General features: G+C 27.6%; 1 protein-coding gene across 1 annotated transcript in view; it reads right to left on the bottom strand.

The window, feature by feature from the left end:
- The window catches only part of LOC107456685 (F-box DNA helicase 1), a 48,688-nt gene that overhangs the window by 22,692 nt on the left and 7,108 nt on the right, over positions 1–18,888 (bottom strand). Inside the window, exons 3-9 of the mRNA XM_087150886.1 lie at positions 16,709–16,836; positions 15,609–15,732; positions 14,296–14,483; positions 12,822–12,950; positions 8,641–8,735; positions 5,553–5,631; positions 1,944–2,033 (exon numbers count right to left, since the gene is read on the bottom strand). Coding sequence (XP_087007012.1) covers positions 1,944–2,033; positions 5,553–5,631; positions 8,641–8,735; positions 12,822–12,950; positions 14,296–14,483; positions 15,609–15,732; positions 16,709–16,836 — 833 coding nt within the window. The remainder of the gene's footprint in view (positions 1–1,943; positions 2,034–5,552; positions 5,632–8,640; positions 8,736–12,821; positions 12,951–14,295; positions 14,484–15,608; positions 15,733–16,708; positions 16,837–18,888) is intronic.

Below are 18,888 nucleotides of genomic sequence, written 5' to 3'. Positions count from 1 at the left end.
AGGGTTTATTTGATTAACAATACAATAATGAAGCTAAACAAATTTGTGAAGGGTCCGATTAAAAGATAAATTATTTTGTGAAGGGTCCGTTAATGGACTCAAATTTCTTCGAAACAGACCCCTGATTTTCATCACCTACATTTTTCTTTCATTGATATTTCAAATCATCATAATTTTTGGGACATTCAGTAGAAAAAATATTTGCAATTATTTTTTCTAATATTGCTTCATATTAGCAATGCTATTAGCAATTATTAATTATCGCTAATATTGCTTCATATTAGCAATGTACCAGATAGCAATTTAATCAGATATTGAATATTTGACAGGCCTAAGATTAATTATTTCGAGTTAATTCTAGTTATTTTATAATCAGACAGTTAATTTTTAGGAAATGTCAATGAACTTGTATAATTTTGATACTTGTGATCAAGTACTTCAAATACAAAGTTATAATCAGATGAACTATCTATATTTAAGAAATTCAATGATAATTTTTTTTTTTTTTTAACCGAATATTTTCATAAAAAATTCAAAACATGCATGAGAAACTAGGTTTAAAATTTTATTTTAAATAGAAGAGTAAAATTTAACTTGTATACAGAAATAAAACAGAGATTAAAGTTGTCAATCATGAAATCTTGCTTTCTTTTATTAATTTAGTTTCTCTTATTTCTTTTCTTTTTCGTCATAAAATTTTTTAATTTAAGATCTGCCAGACATTTTAAGGAAAAGATTCATTAGTTATATGGTCATGATTAGCAACTAAATTCTGATTAATAAAAGTATTTTTTTTATTTGTTCATTTGGATGTATATTTTACTAAACCTCTGAAACTATGTTAGGATATCCAAAGATAATTCAAGAAAAGAAATTTTTTTTTTTAAATTATAAAAACACTTATATACTAACAGTAGAGATGCTTTAGGTTTAGTACTTAAAATTTTTTTAAAGGAAGACTAATACAATGCATACAATTTAAACTACAAAAATTATTATTACATATTTAAAATAAAATTACTTTAGCAAGGTAGGGGTGCACAACCTTTTCGAGTGAAGGACTACTTGCACAGCAGATGGAATAATAAAGGGGCCGCACGCGTATTTAAACGTGTTAACAGGAAAAAACAAAATTTTTCTGTAAACATATGAACTAATTTTTTTTTTTTTTTAATATCTAGACCTAGTATAGTAGTTAGTATAGTAGATCTTAGTAAACCTAGAATTTAAGAATAATATTTTCAGAAAATTAAATACTCTTAATTTTTAAAAATACTTTTAATTATTAAAATTCATTAAAGAATGAAAAAACTGATACTTCAAAAAAAAAAAAAAAAAAAAAAAAAAAAAAAAAAAAAAAAAATTGGACAAAATAAACGTTTTTTTTTTTGTCATATCACTTAGTACAAAAAAATCTTTTTAAAATAAATTCAAACTTTAAAAAAAAAAAAAGGTAATCTTTACAGAATGAAAGTATAACAAATAAACCAATAAATACATGCTTTATAGATTAATACGAATTCAAATGAAATATCCTAATTGAACAAAATTTATAGGAAAAGTCACTTGGATTTGAGATGAAATCTGCAAAAATAATGTGCGGCAAAAAGTGATAACTTAAATTCAAAATTCACGTATCTTAATATCGTACTAAATGTTGCATGGTTCTTTAAAAAAAAACAAAAACAAAACACGCAAAATTGTGAAGCAATAAAGTGGAAAAAGCGATCGAGAAACACAGATTTACAATAGAATATATGTAAATAGAGCTTGTCAAAAAGTGATGCAAATCAACAGTCGAAGGGCCACATGTGGCCTGCGGGTCGCAGGTTGTGCACTCCTGAATGAGTATCAAAAAAATATGTAGAATGGATACATTAATTCAGTGAGAAGTTATTACTGTTTACTGAATACATAAGAAAATACAAAATAAATATGCTTACCTAAGTCCTTCAGTTGCATACGCTAAAGAATGGGCTGTTTTACAAACTACATTCGACGGGAAGCGCTTCTTAGCATCTTCGCATATAGCTCTATCGAAATAGAAAAATGCGAACCCAAATTAAAAAAAAACAAAAAAAAACATAATGGTATTAAGGCATTAATTTTTAATTAAGATATTAATTTATGTGATAAGATGTTCAGAGTTTTAGATAAATTTCAATAGCTTTGCAACAATGCTCAAAGACAATTTGAAACGGATTTACAGTTTTATTTGGAGCAAGGTACAGTAGAGAACCAATTATCCGGGATGCTCGAGACCATCGCTATCCCGGATGTCTGAATTTCCCGGTTTTCTGGATTGACCAAAAAGTGTCGTTAATCGATGTTTTTTTACCGAACGTGAATTACAAGGAAAAAGTGCAATGCATAAAGTAAGAGAAAAAAGAAAGGTACTCCTAAACTTAAAAAAAAAATGGTAGAAAAATAACATTTAAAAGAATAAAAAGAATTGCAAGTTTAGAAAAGAAAAACAAGTTTAAAAAATACAAAATTCTCGTATTTATTTTTTAAAAATAATTACAATTCCTAAATTAACAAATATAAACAAAACCAATGGTTAAATAACGCAATATATTTCATACCTAATTATACGGGGGAAACGATAAAATAAAAGGAAAGCTAATTAACTAAATAAAAACACTTGAAAATTATCGAACCGAAACGATAATTAAAAAAAGCACTAGCATAAATATTAAAACCCGGAACAAGGCAAGATCAACGGAATTTTAAAAAAAAAACTAATGATAAAATTTATGAACAAAAAAAAACAACCTATTAAGTGCGCAATTTATCATGAAAAGAAAAAAAATATCAAATGTAGTGAAATTAGAAAAACAAAACTGCAATCTGCTTCGTAAATAATCCTATGTTTAAATGAATAAACAATTCTCCTTTTATTTATTTATTTTTGTTGATAAAAACACGATATTTAATTACAGCAGATGTGATTCCACATCAATAAAAACTTGCAAAGGATACCGCACTTCCAAAGAATGAAAATTTATTCAGAAGAAAAAGATTTTATTTTTATTAATCGATGTCAAATAGATAAATATATTTTTCTCTTTCATCTTCTGTTCACTGATATGCATGCAATGCATTTTCCCCACCCCCTCGTAAATCAAACAGAAAACGAAATCAGCATGCTACACCCTTGAGCTTGATTGACAGCCTAAAGGAGAAAATAAAACATTCCTTCCTCCCCTGCCTTCAAGGTCACAGAGGAAATGACGTTTCTCTGGGTAAACGGGGGAAAAAATTCTCCCCTTCCCTACATTTTCCTCGACTCAACTTCAAGGATGAGTTCAATTTCCGCTATTTTTCATAATCATTCTAGTTTAAAATGGCGGGAAAACTGATCAAAAATTTTCCCAGTTTTCTGGTTTCCCGGTTATCTGGATACCGGATAAATGGTTCTCTACTGTATTTGGTATTAGCAAGGTACAGAGGTATTTGGAGCAATCTTCCAAACTCGATTTTTTCTTTCTTTTACAGAAATATATGGTTAGAAATAAAATGTTAAGTAAGCCTGTTATGTAAAAATTTAAATTATTCCAATACTTTAATAAGACTCAAAACTGCAAAAAATGAAAAGGAAAAAAAATCAAGTAGGTTTTCCCAAAATAATACAAATTAGTTTTACAGCATTAATTAATAAAAATTTTACAGTTAGCATTAAAACAGTATTTATCCAAGTAAAACTGTGATGAAAATTTCATTCAACAAATTACTGTTTATTAATTTAATAAAATGCAATAAATCTAATCTCATAAAAAAAATAACTGTGGCTCATGTGATTATTGAAAGAAAAAATTATCTCAAATTATTTTAAAAACTATAGTTAGTTTTAGATTATGGTTTTTTCAGTTTCACTATGAAACTAAACAATCTTTTTTCAATGGGTATTTATTTATTTTTACACTGAAAATTGTTTTTCATATACAAAAGAAAACTAAGTTCTATGCAATAAATATTTTTCTCATCAACACAAAGGAATATATATTAAATATTTAAAAAAATAAAATAATAATTTTCTTTTTTTTTCTCATTTTAAAAGTCCTCATCGCATTAAATAATTAGCAATTTTAGAAACCATAAAATCCACAGCAATTACTGCAAAAAAAAAAAAAAGATTGATAAAAAATCTCAAATGTTTAAAAATTCACATGTTAATAAATTATATCGTATTAAAAACAGCAAAGTTTTAAAAATCATACGAAAATCAATAACAATAACTGCCAAAAAATCAATCCAAAAACCGATAGAACTATCTAGTTAAATAATGAATACTCAAGTGCGCGATTCGAATTTCTCGTTGCATAATATTATTGTAAGGAATATATTGGGATTTTAAAAAACCATATGAAAATCCTGCTAAAATACCAAATACAACAAAATGCTTTTTATTCAAAATTTGGCCACATGAACTAATCGAGAAATGTCGAAAAGTGATTACTCAAACAAGCGATTTGAATATCACTATCCACCAACATCATATAAAACATAATTGGATTTTAATATCCACATGGAAATCAGAACTGCAAAAAAAGTTGACTAAGAAAACGGTGGGATTGTCACTTCAAGTCAAAGAATGACTAATCAAATGTGCAATTTAAATTCTGAGAGTTATATTTTATTTTAAAATCGTCGTTGAAGAGCGGACCCAATTTTTGGGTTTACGACAACTAATATTTAGCACCGTAACCTTGTAATTTCAAACACTATCCAAAGAAGGACTTTTTGATGGAACTAACCTACATTTGAGTTACACGGAGAGGAAAACCACAAAAATTTCCAAACAGCTAGGCTGATGGCAAAGGGACTCTAACCCATGATCCACATACCACTGAGGATATTTCACGTCAACACTGTGTTCGTTGCAAGCCGAGTGCGAAATTCGTATCGACCAGTCATAGCTGGGGTAATTGTTATACATGAAAAATAAAGAGATTTTGAAATATCTTGGAAAAAAGGCTACCGATACAAAGATCATCTGCACAGATGTGTGAGACCCCTGATCACTTAATGTTTCCCGTCACAAATGCTATTCTTATAGCATTAAAAGTACCTGTTCACATCGTTTTTCATCTATCATTTAGAAAACCTATTGACATTAAATAAAAATATATAGTTATTTCCTTCGTTTTAAAAATGAAAAACAATAACTAATGATGAAGAAGATGAGAATTTGTAAAAGTTTGGGGAAAATACTTTAAATTTCGAATTTGATATTTATCCATCAGCTAATGAAAATGTTAAAACTTAGGTGCTGTTGGTTAAAAAAAAAAGAAAAAAAGATGTGCAAAATGAAGATAGCGAAATAGATTTACAACCAGTGCCAACATATGCAGAGAAGCCCTTTAAACAATCAGGAACTTCCTAATTCAAATATCCAGTGGTCATGAGAGTTTCAGGAAATTTGAAGATAATAAGAGCCTGTTTCCATTTATTAAGAAAGCTAACATTTATATTTTGTGCAGTCCACGAGAATTTATTTAGAAATTTGAATAAACTGAAAAAAATAATTAAATAAATTAAACCATACTCACTTGTTATACATAACATTGAGAAACTTAACTTGAGGATACAGTTGAGCTAGATGAATGAGAGTTGTTGTTTTACCAGTACCTGAGGATTATAATAAAAAAACTACATTAATCAGAATTTGACTTATCTTTTTGAAAAAAATAAAAATTCATATAGAGCTCTATTAAGCATATGAAGAGTAGTTTTCACTGGTTTTATATACATATACAGAGTGCTACATATTCACTGGCCTTAATATGTATTTTTTAAAATCCTTGACAAAAATAAAGACAAAACTTATAAAAATCTGACAAATCATAATTAAGGAAGATGAATGTATAATTTTAAAACATGATTCAGGCATGACATAGTAAAATAGGAGAAAAATTGAAAAAATTGTGAAAAGAATTAAAAAAGAAAAAAAATTTATAAACAATTAATAACTAGTAATATTTTTGTTAAATTGTTACAGCATGGACTGAAAAGCATAAAATTTAATACATTTGAATCTAGATACATTGTTACCGCATCTTTTGTTTTCCCATTTGCATCATCTCGCTTCAAAGGCCTTGTCACAAATGCTTTTTTTAATACTGTTAGCAATATCTTTTTTATGAAACTAGCAGATACCTGCGGCTGTCGATCAAAAAATATCCGACGATAAAATAAATTAATAAAATATGGACTCCTTATACTAATGCTGAAAAATAAAATGATTTGCTACAGTACAGGCAAACATTACATTTGGTGTTTATGTATCAGTTGAAGAAAACGGTGAAACTTGTGCTAATATCGGTGCAAAAAATAACTGCTGAAGAGCTACAGATGAAGATAGTGAAATGGAATCATAATCACTGTGGAAAGCCTCAAAGTTTTTCTTTAAAAATGAGGAACTTTTTGCATTCATGCAAACTTACAGAAAATGAACAATAATCTTTTACAAATAAAAAAAAAAATTATTTTGGCAGAGAAGAAAAGAGAACACAAACCAAAATTTCCAAATATTTAAGTTAAATAAATATGTTTATAAGTCTTTTTACGTACATATTTCTGCATTAAATAAATAATTATTTTCAATTTAATTTTACACTTATTGTAAATTTTATTAATTTCAAAATCTTTATTTCTTTATTACTTTCCCTTACATTTTCCTATAATTGTTCAAGAATTTTTGCAGACCCACATTCTTTATTTTTTCGTACTGATTGTTAGCAATGAATGGTGTTTGCAACCAATCGAGGTTCTTCTGTACAACATAAAAATAATAATTTTTAACTAATGATATTTTTGTTAAATAATTACACCATGGAGTGAAAGGTATCAAATTTAATACTGAAAAAAAAAATAGTAATTTACAGATTTTCATAAAAACTTACACATACATAAAAAAATATTAAAATTAAATAAAATTTTATGCATAGCAATTTTTTTAATTAATGATATTTTTGTTAAATTGTTGCATCACAGAGCAAAAGAAATCAATCTTAACATTACAAAAAAAAAAAAAAAAGCAATTTACAAAATTAACATAAAAACTTACATTTGTATAATTTACATAAAATAATAAATACAAAGTATTATCAAAAATAAATAATATTTTGCATAATATTATAATTTTTTTTAATTTTTATTTTTTAAAAAGAGTTATATATCACGTCATTAAATTAATGACGCGATATATAACTCTTTTTTTATATTATATCAACAGGACAGAAAATATGGCAATTAGAAAACAAATGCTCTAATAATTTAAAAATAACAGACTGTTAGAAAATAAACCTATTACAGGGTACATTGCCAAATCTTTCTACATAAAAAAAATCACATTTTAAGCACTAAAATTTTTTTTTTTAATCACTATATACAGTAACAAAACGTAAAATAATTTTCAATGAATTTACATGATCATGATAAATAACTAGTTTCTGACAAAGAACTCTTTTCTTGATTACATTAGCCATGAAAAAAAGAAGCCATTAAAAGATAGAGAGATTTTTCGGTTCTATTTCAGAGGGGAGAAAATGAAGCCTGAAATTGAGAATATCGTGCAAAATGCAGCATAGTTGCACACGAGAGTGCAAGAATCTCATTGAACCCACCTCAGTATACGCACTTGCGGACAGCAAGTATTTTGTCAAACATGCAAATGATTGGCGCTTTCATACGCTACAGACTGACGGTACGCCTAAATGCATTGAGTTTGAATGAATTGTGAAAATGTTGAATAGAGCAAATGTGGAACTAGCCCGCATTTGCGCTACATGGAGAGGGAAACTACAAAACCTCCCACAGTTAGCCTGATGGCAAGGGGACTCTAACAAATAATTTGTCTATCACTGAGGATATTTTACGCCTGCACTGTGGTCGGTGCAGGCCGGAGGCGGAATTTGTATCGACCAGCTATTGCTGGGATTCGAACCCAGTTCTTCTCATCGGAAGGCGAACGCTCTATCCCCTGAGTCATCACCATTCAACCTTGTATTATTTACCATATTTTGAGAAATGCATTTTAAAGAACTGCCTTACATTAATCTTTTCAATCATTAAATAATTTTTATTTTTGAAAAATTGGCCAAAGTGAAAAATGCTAAGGCTGGCCGCTTGTTAATAACAAAATGTCCTAATCTTGACCTTGTGGTGTAATTAGCGTACTTGGTTCAAGTAGCGAAGTTCATGCTCTGGCGAACCTGAAAACTTCAAAGTACCCTGAACGTATTTTTGTAATCTCCTTAATGAACTGAATTTCAAGAACGAGGAGGACAATGAAGCAGTCACAAATAGCAAAGTCAACTGTTCAATGCTGACCATCCATCGAAGTAGACGTGATCATATCTAAGTCCGGGTTACCAATGTGGGGAAAGACCAACTGTCATCTATCAAAAGGTACCTCCAGATTGAATCAAGTTAGAATGTTTTATATACTAGTGAATTGATGTTCAATAATTTTAGTGGTAGTTACGCCACAATCTGTTACCCATTACAAGACACATATTTAAACCTTTTAGATTTCATCACATTAATCGAAAATAGCATAATGAAAACTTGTTAATTTGAAAATGGTAAAGATAAGACAGCCTATTAAAAAAAGATGAGAAATATAGCATAACATACCAGCTAAAGCTACAATTTTTATGACTTGATTGGGTTGAATACAATGGTTCAGTATTCGTAGCTGCTCATAAGTCAGTTGTGAATTGGATGAGTCACTGTAAAGAAAAAGATCTTAATTAAATTAATACATTTTTTTGTCTTGAAGCAGAGTTTATAAAAGAGAATCTAGCCGAGTTTTAATAGGGTAATCCATTTGGAAAAACCCAGGTTTTTACAAAGTTTACGCACTAGATCAATAGATTTTACTTCAAAAATAAAATAATTGTAAACTCTTAAGGGAGGCCACTCTAATCTAGAAAAAAAAAATTCCTTGTGTTTTCCCTGAACATATTTATGCACTATACATTAAGAGAGGGAAAACAATTACTGTGCTCTTGTTATGAGCTGTATTAGGCAAACTATACTAGTTACAATTGCTGAAAAAACTTTGAGAAAAAAAGGAACAGATGAACACACTTAAAACAAATAAAGCTATAGTAAATTAAACAGTTTAATACAGCTGAAATATCCTTAAATATCACATAGATAGCACTTTGAGTGGTTACTATTTTTTAAAAAACGAAAATAAGAAACAAAATTCTCTATAATTTCCCAGTTTGTAAAGAAGAAAAAAATCAAAATTCCCTGCATTTTCGGTGATTTCTAAATTCCCTGTATTTTCCTTATTATTCCTGTGGAGTGGCAACCCCGTTCTTATAATTTAAACAAAGACTTGCAAACTATTGAAGATAAATTAATTTTATTATCAACTTATTTTGAAAAATTTATTTAATATTTCTTTTTGAAAAAGAGTTTCCTTCATACTTTCACTTGGGTAGGAAGAAACTTATTTCTCCTGAAGTAGGCTTTACTACAGTGGAAGAAACTTGATATCCCTCATTTTACAATACATAAAACTATGTATTATTGTTAAAACTTATTAAATAAAACAATAATAATTAAAATACAAATAAAATCAAAATTTAATTTAATACGAACTAGACAATGCACAAATTACCTAAGTTAAAATAAAAGATCAAAAAGAGAATATGCAATTACAAATACAGCTAACTTGAACTGTAAAAAATTAAATTCAAACAATTGTAAAAATATTTGACAAGCAAAAACAGTTTTTTTGCTTCCAGCAAATTAAAGATACTGTCGAGAAACTCCGAGGAACTATTTGACTTTAAAATTTAACCGTAACTGCAGTTTTTGTAAGTTAGCAAAAGTTGAATGATCTCTTCCGAGTTAAGAGGTTGAAACGTATGTGCTGTTCCTTTTCACAATATTAATGTATCGTCTAATCTTGTTTGTTACGTTTTTGTTTGAATATTTAATGCTTTCAAAAAATGGTCAGACGTTGATTCCTTCCATGACAGACCATGTTAATTTTTAACAATGACATCATTTTTCAAGAGAAGCGATCTTCTGAAGCGAAGCAAACTATTGAAGATAAATTTATTTTATTATCAACTTATTTTGAAAAATTTATTTAATATCTCTTTTTGAAAAAGAGTTTCTTTCATACTTTCACTTGGGTAGGAAGAAACTTATTTCTCCTGAAGTAGGCTTTACTACAGTGGAAGAAACTTGATATCCCTCATTTTACAATACATAAAACTATGTATTATTGTTAAAACTTATTATATAAAACAATAATAATTAAAATACAAATAAAATCAAAATTTAATTTAATACCAACTAGACAATGCACAAATGACCTAAGTTAAAATAAAAGATCAAAAAGAGAATATGCAATTACAAATACAGCTAACTTGAACTGTAAAAAATTAAATTCAAACAATTGTAAAAATATTTGACAAGCAAAAACAGTTTTTTTTCTTCCAGCAAATTAAAGGTACTGTCGAGAAACTCCGAGGAGCTATTTGACTTTAAAATTTAACCGTAACTGCAGTTTTTGTAAGTTAGCAAAAGTTGAATGATCTCTTCCGAGTTAAGAGGTTGAAACGTATGTGCTGTTCCTTTTCACAATATTAATGTGTCGTCTAATCTTGTTTGTTACGTTTTTGTTTGAATATTTAATGCTTTCAAAAAATGGTCAGACGTTGATTCCTTCCATGACAGACCATGTTAATTTTTAACAATGACATCATTTTTTCAAGAGAAGCGATCTTCTGAAGCGAAGGAAAAGTGGTCCATCATCCCTCGGCTAAACTTGAAGAATCACCACAGAAAATACAGGCAAGGTAATTTTACCTTTACCTTCAATTAAGAATTGAAGATAGTATAATATTATTGAATTATTGATTTTTTAATTTTACAGATACACTTATATCAACTACACTTTTACTATTCAGAAATTTCATGAGAAAATCCCTTTGAATTAGACAAATATAAATGTTTAATAAAAAACTATGAGTAAAAATGAATACATCGTTGAATTACGAATACTATTTTTTTAAAAAACTGAGTGTATAATGAAAAGAAAGCCTGAGATACGGAAGTGGCTAGTTTCTTCCACAGTGGAAAAACCGATGAAATAACCGATCTGTAAGAAATAACTCTCTTTCCACCTAAATGGAAGAAACTATTTTTTTTAAAAAAGAAATATTTAATATCAAGACAATTTTTAAACACTTTATAATTTTAATATAGTTTAAGTTATAGCATTAATTTCTATGCTATTTAATATATCATTTATAAATAAGTGAAAGCTAAAATTCAACAACTGAAGAGAAAAATAAATTTAATGAATTTCTTAAGTAATTGAAATAACTGTAGTTCTTTAACATTCTATTCATAATAAAACCCAATTTTAAAATTATATATTGTTAAAATATTCAAATTAAATTTTATTAATACTACTTAACTAATAAATCATTTATTAAACATACACACTACCAACATAAATGCATATTGAATTTACAGTTGTAAATAGCATATTAACTTTTGTAATCAAACACTGTTAAAAATTATTACTAAAATTGACTTAATAATACAAAGATTTTAAAATTTTACATAAAGCTAAAATAATTGAAAATAGTTATATCTTACAATGGATTTCTGCTGCTACAATAAATTTAACTTCTTTAAATTTAAACTTTTTCATAATAATCATCGTTAAAAAATTGTGTAAATAATTTTTAGTTTCTTCCATTTTGTAAAGTTTCTTCAGATTGTCTCCAGTTTCATAGAAGAAATAGGTTTCCCCCCAGACACAATAACAATTCTACTGAGGAATGAGAAATAATTAAAAATGTAACTAAAAATTAATGACAAGAATTTTAAAAACATATTGGGTGTACAAATATATTCCCACAATTTGTTGCACAATGGTACTACTAGTAGGTTATGTAGAAATTGACTGCATTTAAACGTCTTATTGTAAGTAGTAACAACATAACCTTAGAGTTTTGGGGTTTTTGTGATTTACATTATGTGCTTGTTTTCATGCAAAAATGTCAAGTTTTGTACCAAATAAACGTCATTTGCGGGAACTTTTGATTTATTTCTTTAATTTGAAGAAATTTTCAGCTGAGGGGCATTGATTGCTTGAAGAAGCATGTGGTAAGGCTGCTTTAAGTGAGATAAGTTGTCGTGAACAGTTTCAGAAGTTTAAAAACAGTGAGTTTGACATAGAAGACAAAGAACACAGTGGAAGGCCGAAATTGTACAAAGACAAGGAATTGGAAGATGATCAGTCCCAAAAGCAAAAAGAACTTGCTCTTAGATTACAAGTGTCTCAGCAAGCAATTTTACATTGTTTAAAACCATTGGAAATGACCCCAAAACAAGAAAGTTGGGTTTCATACGAATTAAAGCCAAGATACATTGAAAGATGATTTTGCATGAAAACTGATTTTTTAAAATTTGGAAACACTTCAATGGGAAGTCCAACCCCATCCGCCGTGTTCACCAGACCTTGCACCTTCAGATTATCACCTATTCCGGTCTATAGCAGATGGCTTGTCTGAGCAGAAATTTACATCATTTGAAGAAACCAAGGAGTGAGTCGATTCATGGATATCTTCAAAAGATGAAGTGGTATCTGAATGCTCCCAGAAAGATGGAAAATAGCAGTGTCTAGTAATGAAGAATACTTTGATTCAAAGATAATGTACTGTTTTTCACAACTAACTGCTATTTTTTTTAAATAGAAAAGGGTGGAAACTTATTTGTACACCTAATATTTTAAAAAATGAATCTATGTAAAGAGAGGACCTTTAATTCAAACTCACCAGTAAGAATGAATACTTTGCTGTCCCGGTAAACCTTTAGGAACCTTTAAGGTTTGTGTCCCAATAGCACGTTTAGAAGGCAGAGTATTTTCTATCATATAAATAGCATAGTATACTCTGTAATGAAGCCTGAAAGGGAAACAAATAAGTATAAATGTAATCAGTAAAAAAAAAAAAAAAAGTAAACACAGTCGACTCCCATTTTAGAGAATTCCTAGGGACTGCAGCAATCACTACACAATAACGAAAATTCATTAAACCAATATTACGAATTTCAACATTAACCAAACTTATTTTGTTACATTGGAATTTTTCACATAAAAAAATAATAAATATTGCATTTAATTACAGTTTTGATCTATTTGTACTCTACATGTAAAAAATATCAAACAGGGTGCGCAGCCATATTTTTCAGCAAAAAATAAGCAATTTCTTAGTACTTTTCAAGCACTCAAAAATATTTTTAATCACTTTGCAAAAAAAAAAAAAAAAAAAAAAATCATCATTAGGATCTGTGTAGTAATAAATTTCTTTCTTGTCGTTTGAAGTTCTTAATTTATAAACATAAAATCAATAAAATTCAAAACTTTACATAATCATGATAAAATAACTAGCTTCTGAAAAGTATTGCAGAGAAAATTGCGAAAATCATGCATTTTTTAAAAATTTATAATGACAAAATTGACACGGCAAAGAAAAAAAATCTCTTTAAAATATAGAAAATTAATCATTTTTTACAAACCCTGAATAAAAAAATAAAAAAACATTTTTAAAGTTCTTTAAAAAATTCAAATCAAAAATAAGCACCTTTATGCACTTTTAAAAATTGCTATGCACCCTGTCAAATCATATTTTAAAAGCTCACAAAAAGAATTAAATTAAAAGGAACAATGGATTTATTATCACTTACCTATCAGAAATTAGGTAATAGCTGTAATTTTTTCTGTATAAATGATTTAACAGCCAGTAGCAATAACAAACTATTTCAAATTATGCACATTTTCAAACAACTGAACTGGAAACTACTCTTTTGGAAAGCTTTGTGTATTATTACTTCTTCATAAATGGGTTGGGGTTTAGTCTTTTCAGAGTGGTCCCTTTCGAGTGATTCGTTTTTTTTATTTATTTTTTTTTTTTTGTACACATCTGAAACTTTTTATTTTGAAGAGGCAAAAATATTTGAATCCTGAGTTCATTGGGTAATTTTGAAGAATGGAAAAGTGTTTTGATCATGAGAAAAAATGAGAATTGTTGCTTAGTTTCACCTTTGTTAAATGTGAATCTGAATTTCATAATATCGGTATTTTTAATTCATTGTTTCTATGGGGATTCACTTGGGGATTTGGGAAATACTCACTACATTGAAATTTTTGCTATTTCGAATTCTGCTAAAACGGAATTTGACTGTTATTATCATTGTTAAATACTACAAAGATTCCAAATATTACTAGATTGAAAAAAAAAAATGCTTTACCCATAATTTAAATGTAATGTATTCCTGAAGTGTATGAGAAAAGCTGCAGCACAGTAGAGGGCATTTATAACATCATGTAAATTGCAATCTGAGTTTTTCGGAAAAAGGCTTTTGTACAAGCCATAAATATCCCATACAGTTTCAGACAACAATATGGCCATAGCGAATATGCTCCAAGGTTTAGATTCCTGAAAATATAGTTATTAGTAAAAAGAAAATTAAAGTAAAGTTAAAACAGGAATAACTAAAATTTTAGTGTCTGAAAAAAAGAGAAAATATATTACATTTCAAAAGAATTATGAAGATGGAAATATTATTTAGTATAAGATTATTTCAGTTAAAAAAATAAAGAAGAACTAGGTGTATTTCATTCCCTGCTGCTATTACTCTCTCACCAGATATTAAAATATAGCCACGTAATGCTCCTGTTTAACAAAACACGTACCTGCCACCATTGGAGAAATTAAATAACAGAAATTTTCTAGCAACATTTTTTAGGCTACAAGTAAAGTTTTGATACATTATGCATCATCATGCAAGACAAAAAGAGAAAGTCAAAATTGGAAATATTATAAGCACTTAAATGTAGCGAGGTAGAAAATATATATACAAATCTTAATCTAAAGAAGGTTTTTTAAAACTATTATTTATAATTACTTGAAAAATTATTTATAATTACTTAGAATTGTATCGAAAAAAATTATTTCCTTCTTCGCATTTGGTAAATAATCATGACAAAAAATAATTAAAAATCATGAAATTCGTCATCGTAAAAAAATATCAACGAAGAAATTACGCGAATTGGACTTCTCAAAAAGGGGTTACACAAATGCACAATAAATTATCGTAATACTGTATAAAAAATATCGAATTTAAAAACTATTGAGAAATCAATAGTTGCCAAAAAATAGATAGAATCATTGCTTTCAAAAGTAAATACTCAAATGCACGATTCGGATTTTCCATATTGTTTAAAATAGATCGAGATATTTAAAAACCACGAGAAAATCAATATCAATAACTGCCGAAAATACCATCGAAACATTACATTGATTTTCGATACTATCGGAGTAAATTAAGCGGATCAAAAAGTGATTATCTAAATGCATGGTTCAAATATTATGTATAAATTTCTGCAGAAAACAAAACTAAAATTTTTTACTTTTCAAAAGAAAAATCTTTCTGCAAGAACTCAGTAACGTTCTGCGACAATGTCACCGTGTTGCTGCGATTCTGCCACAGGGAACCAAAGTACAAGGAATAAAACTAATATTTTGTAATCAAGTATTTCATATTCATGTTATTTAACTTACTTTTTTGCATAGATCAGGAAATCGTTCTTCTAGCACTAATTCAGCTATCACTGCTTTCTCATTTTTGATTAAAAGATCATACATGCCCCTTGAAGGTTTTCGCAAAAACCCTTCACTCATATATCTACATGAAATAATTCAATTTTATTAAATATGTCTCTTCCAGTATAGGAAATGCAGGGTGAAATTTTTTAAAAACAAAACTACAGATTTCTTAAAAACATTAAATGAATCAGAACAAAATTGATAAGGTTTTAACAAATACTACAGTTACCAAAAAGCAGGGGGGGTTGACAAAAAACATAACTTTTTTAAAATAGTAAAAATATTAAAAAAATAAATAAATAAATATCACACAACGACGTGTCACTTGGATATTCATTCTCTCATAACGATGAGAAAATAAAAAATTTTGCTCTTTTTAAAATCCTGTGCCTGCTTGTCCTGCTCTCACAACTGCTACTATTAGATATATATAAAATCTGTAATCTTCTTTTAAAAAATAGATTAATAAACACCTTCATCAGCCTAACTTCTCCTAAACTTGGAAGTAGGGTCAACTGAAGTTAAAAAATTAGTTAGTTAAAAAATTAGTTAGTTCTTAGAAAGTTAAAAAATTAGTTAGCCAAGTTTTACCCCACTTTCTCCTAATCTTGGAAGTAGGGTTAGCTATATGTCTTTTTAGATGGAAAGAAGCACAATCGAATTCCAACATAGAATGCTTAAAAACACTCCTTTCGCATCAGAATTTACCAGCTATTAAAAAAAGCCAGAATCTGAACTAGTAATTCAGTTTTCTTTACATACAATTCTTTATATAATTTCTGAAAAATATATTTAATAAAAATAAACAAATAAATCGTTTTTTTCTTCTTTTTTTACTTATTGCTTAGTATGAAATTTTTTTGTTACATTTATGTTATTTTACAGCATATAATTTCAGGCCGGATCTAGTGCAAAATATTATAATCTGACTATTACTAATTATTCCGTAAATCAACCAGAACCAGAATATTGATCAGCAATCTGTTTCAAATGTAATGAAATAACGTAAATATTTTTGAATTGCTTAAAAAAATGTACTCTATAAAGTTTCTTACTTGATAAACACTATGAATGCATCCTCAACATTTTTCAGTCCATATTTGTGAGCTTTATGTTTTATCACGAGTAATGCACGTGAATCTTTCATTTTTATTTTATAGTACAGCTTCTTCCAATCTATGAACTAAAATATAGAAATCATATTAGATAAAAAGAATGTTAGTGAAGTCATAAATATTTTCCTCATTAAATCAAAGTAATGGTAATACAAGGAATTTGCCAGGTTACCTATGCAATACCAATTACTGTAAATATTATTCAATTATTGCAATTAAACAATGCAATATTAGGGATCTGTCCAGGGTAAATTTACTACCGTTCAGCGGTACCTTCACAAATTCAACTTAAGGAAAAAGGGTACTTTTACAAAATACTTTTAAAAGAGCAAGTTCTAAGATTCTTATGTTCTTATTAAATTCAAGTTGAAATTTAATTATGGACAATCAATTTTATGGATATTTAAATTTGGATAAAATTTTAAGCCCAAAATTTTTAGTTTAATATATGATTTTAATTATTGTTTAAACTGAAATTTTTTAATAAAAAAGTCGCACCAGTTTTTTAAAAAATAAGAAAGAAAATATCTTACCTACTACTTACAATAAACACAATATCATTTATAAAACGTAGTATGAATCCTTATTTATTTTTGAAATAAACTGAGGGCTATTAAACTTTGACACCACTATTTATTCATTCTATAAAAACGTAGACAAGCTTCACTTATCAAACTACTTCACTGGGTAAAAAATAACAATTTTCCATTTTACATAATGCTTTTAATTTGAATTTAACAGAATAAAAAAATCTCATGAAAGTATCTTTGTTTAAATTTTAAAAGCTTATATAATTCTGTATTATGTTCTTTAAATAAACATAAATGTGTAATTTTGAATTTTTTTGTCACCAGCGTTAACAAATTTGTATTGGCCTGTACAAATTTGCACTTGTATTTGCATGTGCCAAATTTGGACTACAAATTTTTTATGTAGAAAAACATTTAAACAAAGAAATTAATTAAAATTCATTTCAAATTTTGTCAATTTATAATATTTTACATTATGTTAATAAACAACATGTTATACTTAAAGCTCCAGTGTGTTAAAATTAATTAAAAAAAGTGTTTTTATTTTTTGTATATTAATTAATCATTACTACTAAAACATACCTTTACTATCCTACTTTTCTTTATGCATTCTATTTTTCATTTTTTCCCCCTTTACGTCATTCCAGTAATTTTTTGGATTTTTTAATTGAAATGAATTTAATTGAATAGATTTTTTAATTGAATTGATTCCGTTTTTGATATATGACGAAAAAGGCACCAAAATAAATGTGCCTCATGTGGTTATAGAGAAGAAAAAAATGCAGAAGATCAGGTGCAGGCATATAACAAATTAGTACCCATAATTTTAATATTTTGTTTAAAAAAAAAAACTGGATTAAAGCAAAATTCTTGGCGATTTCCAATGCTGCAACAAATACTTGTTAAATGCTCTTTAACAAAGAGATTTGTTAGCGAAAGTACCAAAAGTTAATCCTTCTAAACATGGCAAGTTTCTTTCACAATGGAAAAAAAAAACACTGAAAGAAACAGGTTTTTTTAAACTCAAGTGAAAGAAACTCTCTTTCAAAACGAAATATTAAAATAACTTTTCAAATAATTTAGAAACAACAATCTAATTTCAATAATAGTATAATTTCTACACTACTTAATATATCATTTTTTAATGTCTGAAAACTAAAAATCATTAGATGGAAAATAAAATACATTTAATGAATTTCTTATGAAATTAAAATAACAGTAGTATTTCCTTAAATCGAAAAACTCACTTGTCGTAATAATATCACATAAAAATTATCAGAATAAGAAAAAACAAGTAGAATTTGCCAGAAGAAAAGTCAATCATGATGGAATTGTAGCAAATCAAAGGTCTTAAAAAGTGATAACTAAAATTTAAAAATCGAATTAAATCTTATAAAAATATAAAAACCATATGCAAAAGGCCGATAAAATTATAAATAGCTATCGAAACAACCATTAGGTTTCAGCGAAGGTTCATGCCAAAACATTATATAGTATTATAGAATTGACACGCACTTTCTGAACTACTTGATATCACTCGAAAACGGTAAATTATAATGAAATCGTCATGAACCGAGCGCCGTAATAACA

The sequence above is a fragment of the Parasteatoda tepidariorum genome, chromosome 9 (genome assembly GCF_982258835.1).
Source record: "Parasteatoda tepidariorum strain Cologne lab strain chromosome 9, Ptep-v5.0, whole genome shotgun sequence".
In the NCBI taxonomy this organism is placed as follows: domain Eukaryota; kingdom Metazoa; phylum Arthropoda; class Arachnida; order Araneae; family Theridiidae; genus Parasteatoda; species Parasteatoda tepidariorum.
This window is presented reverse-complemented; position numbering and strand designations above follow the sequence as displayed.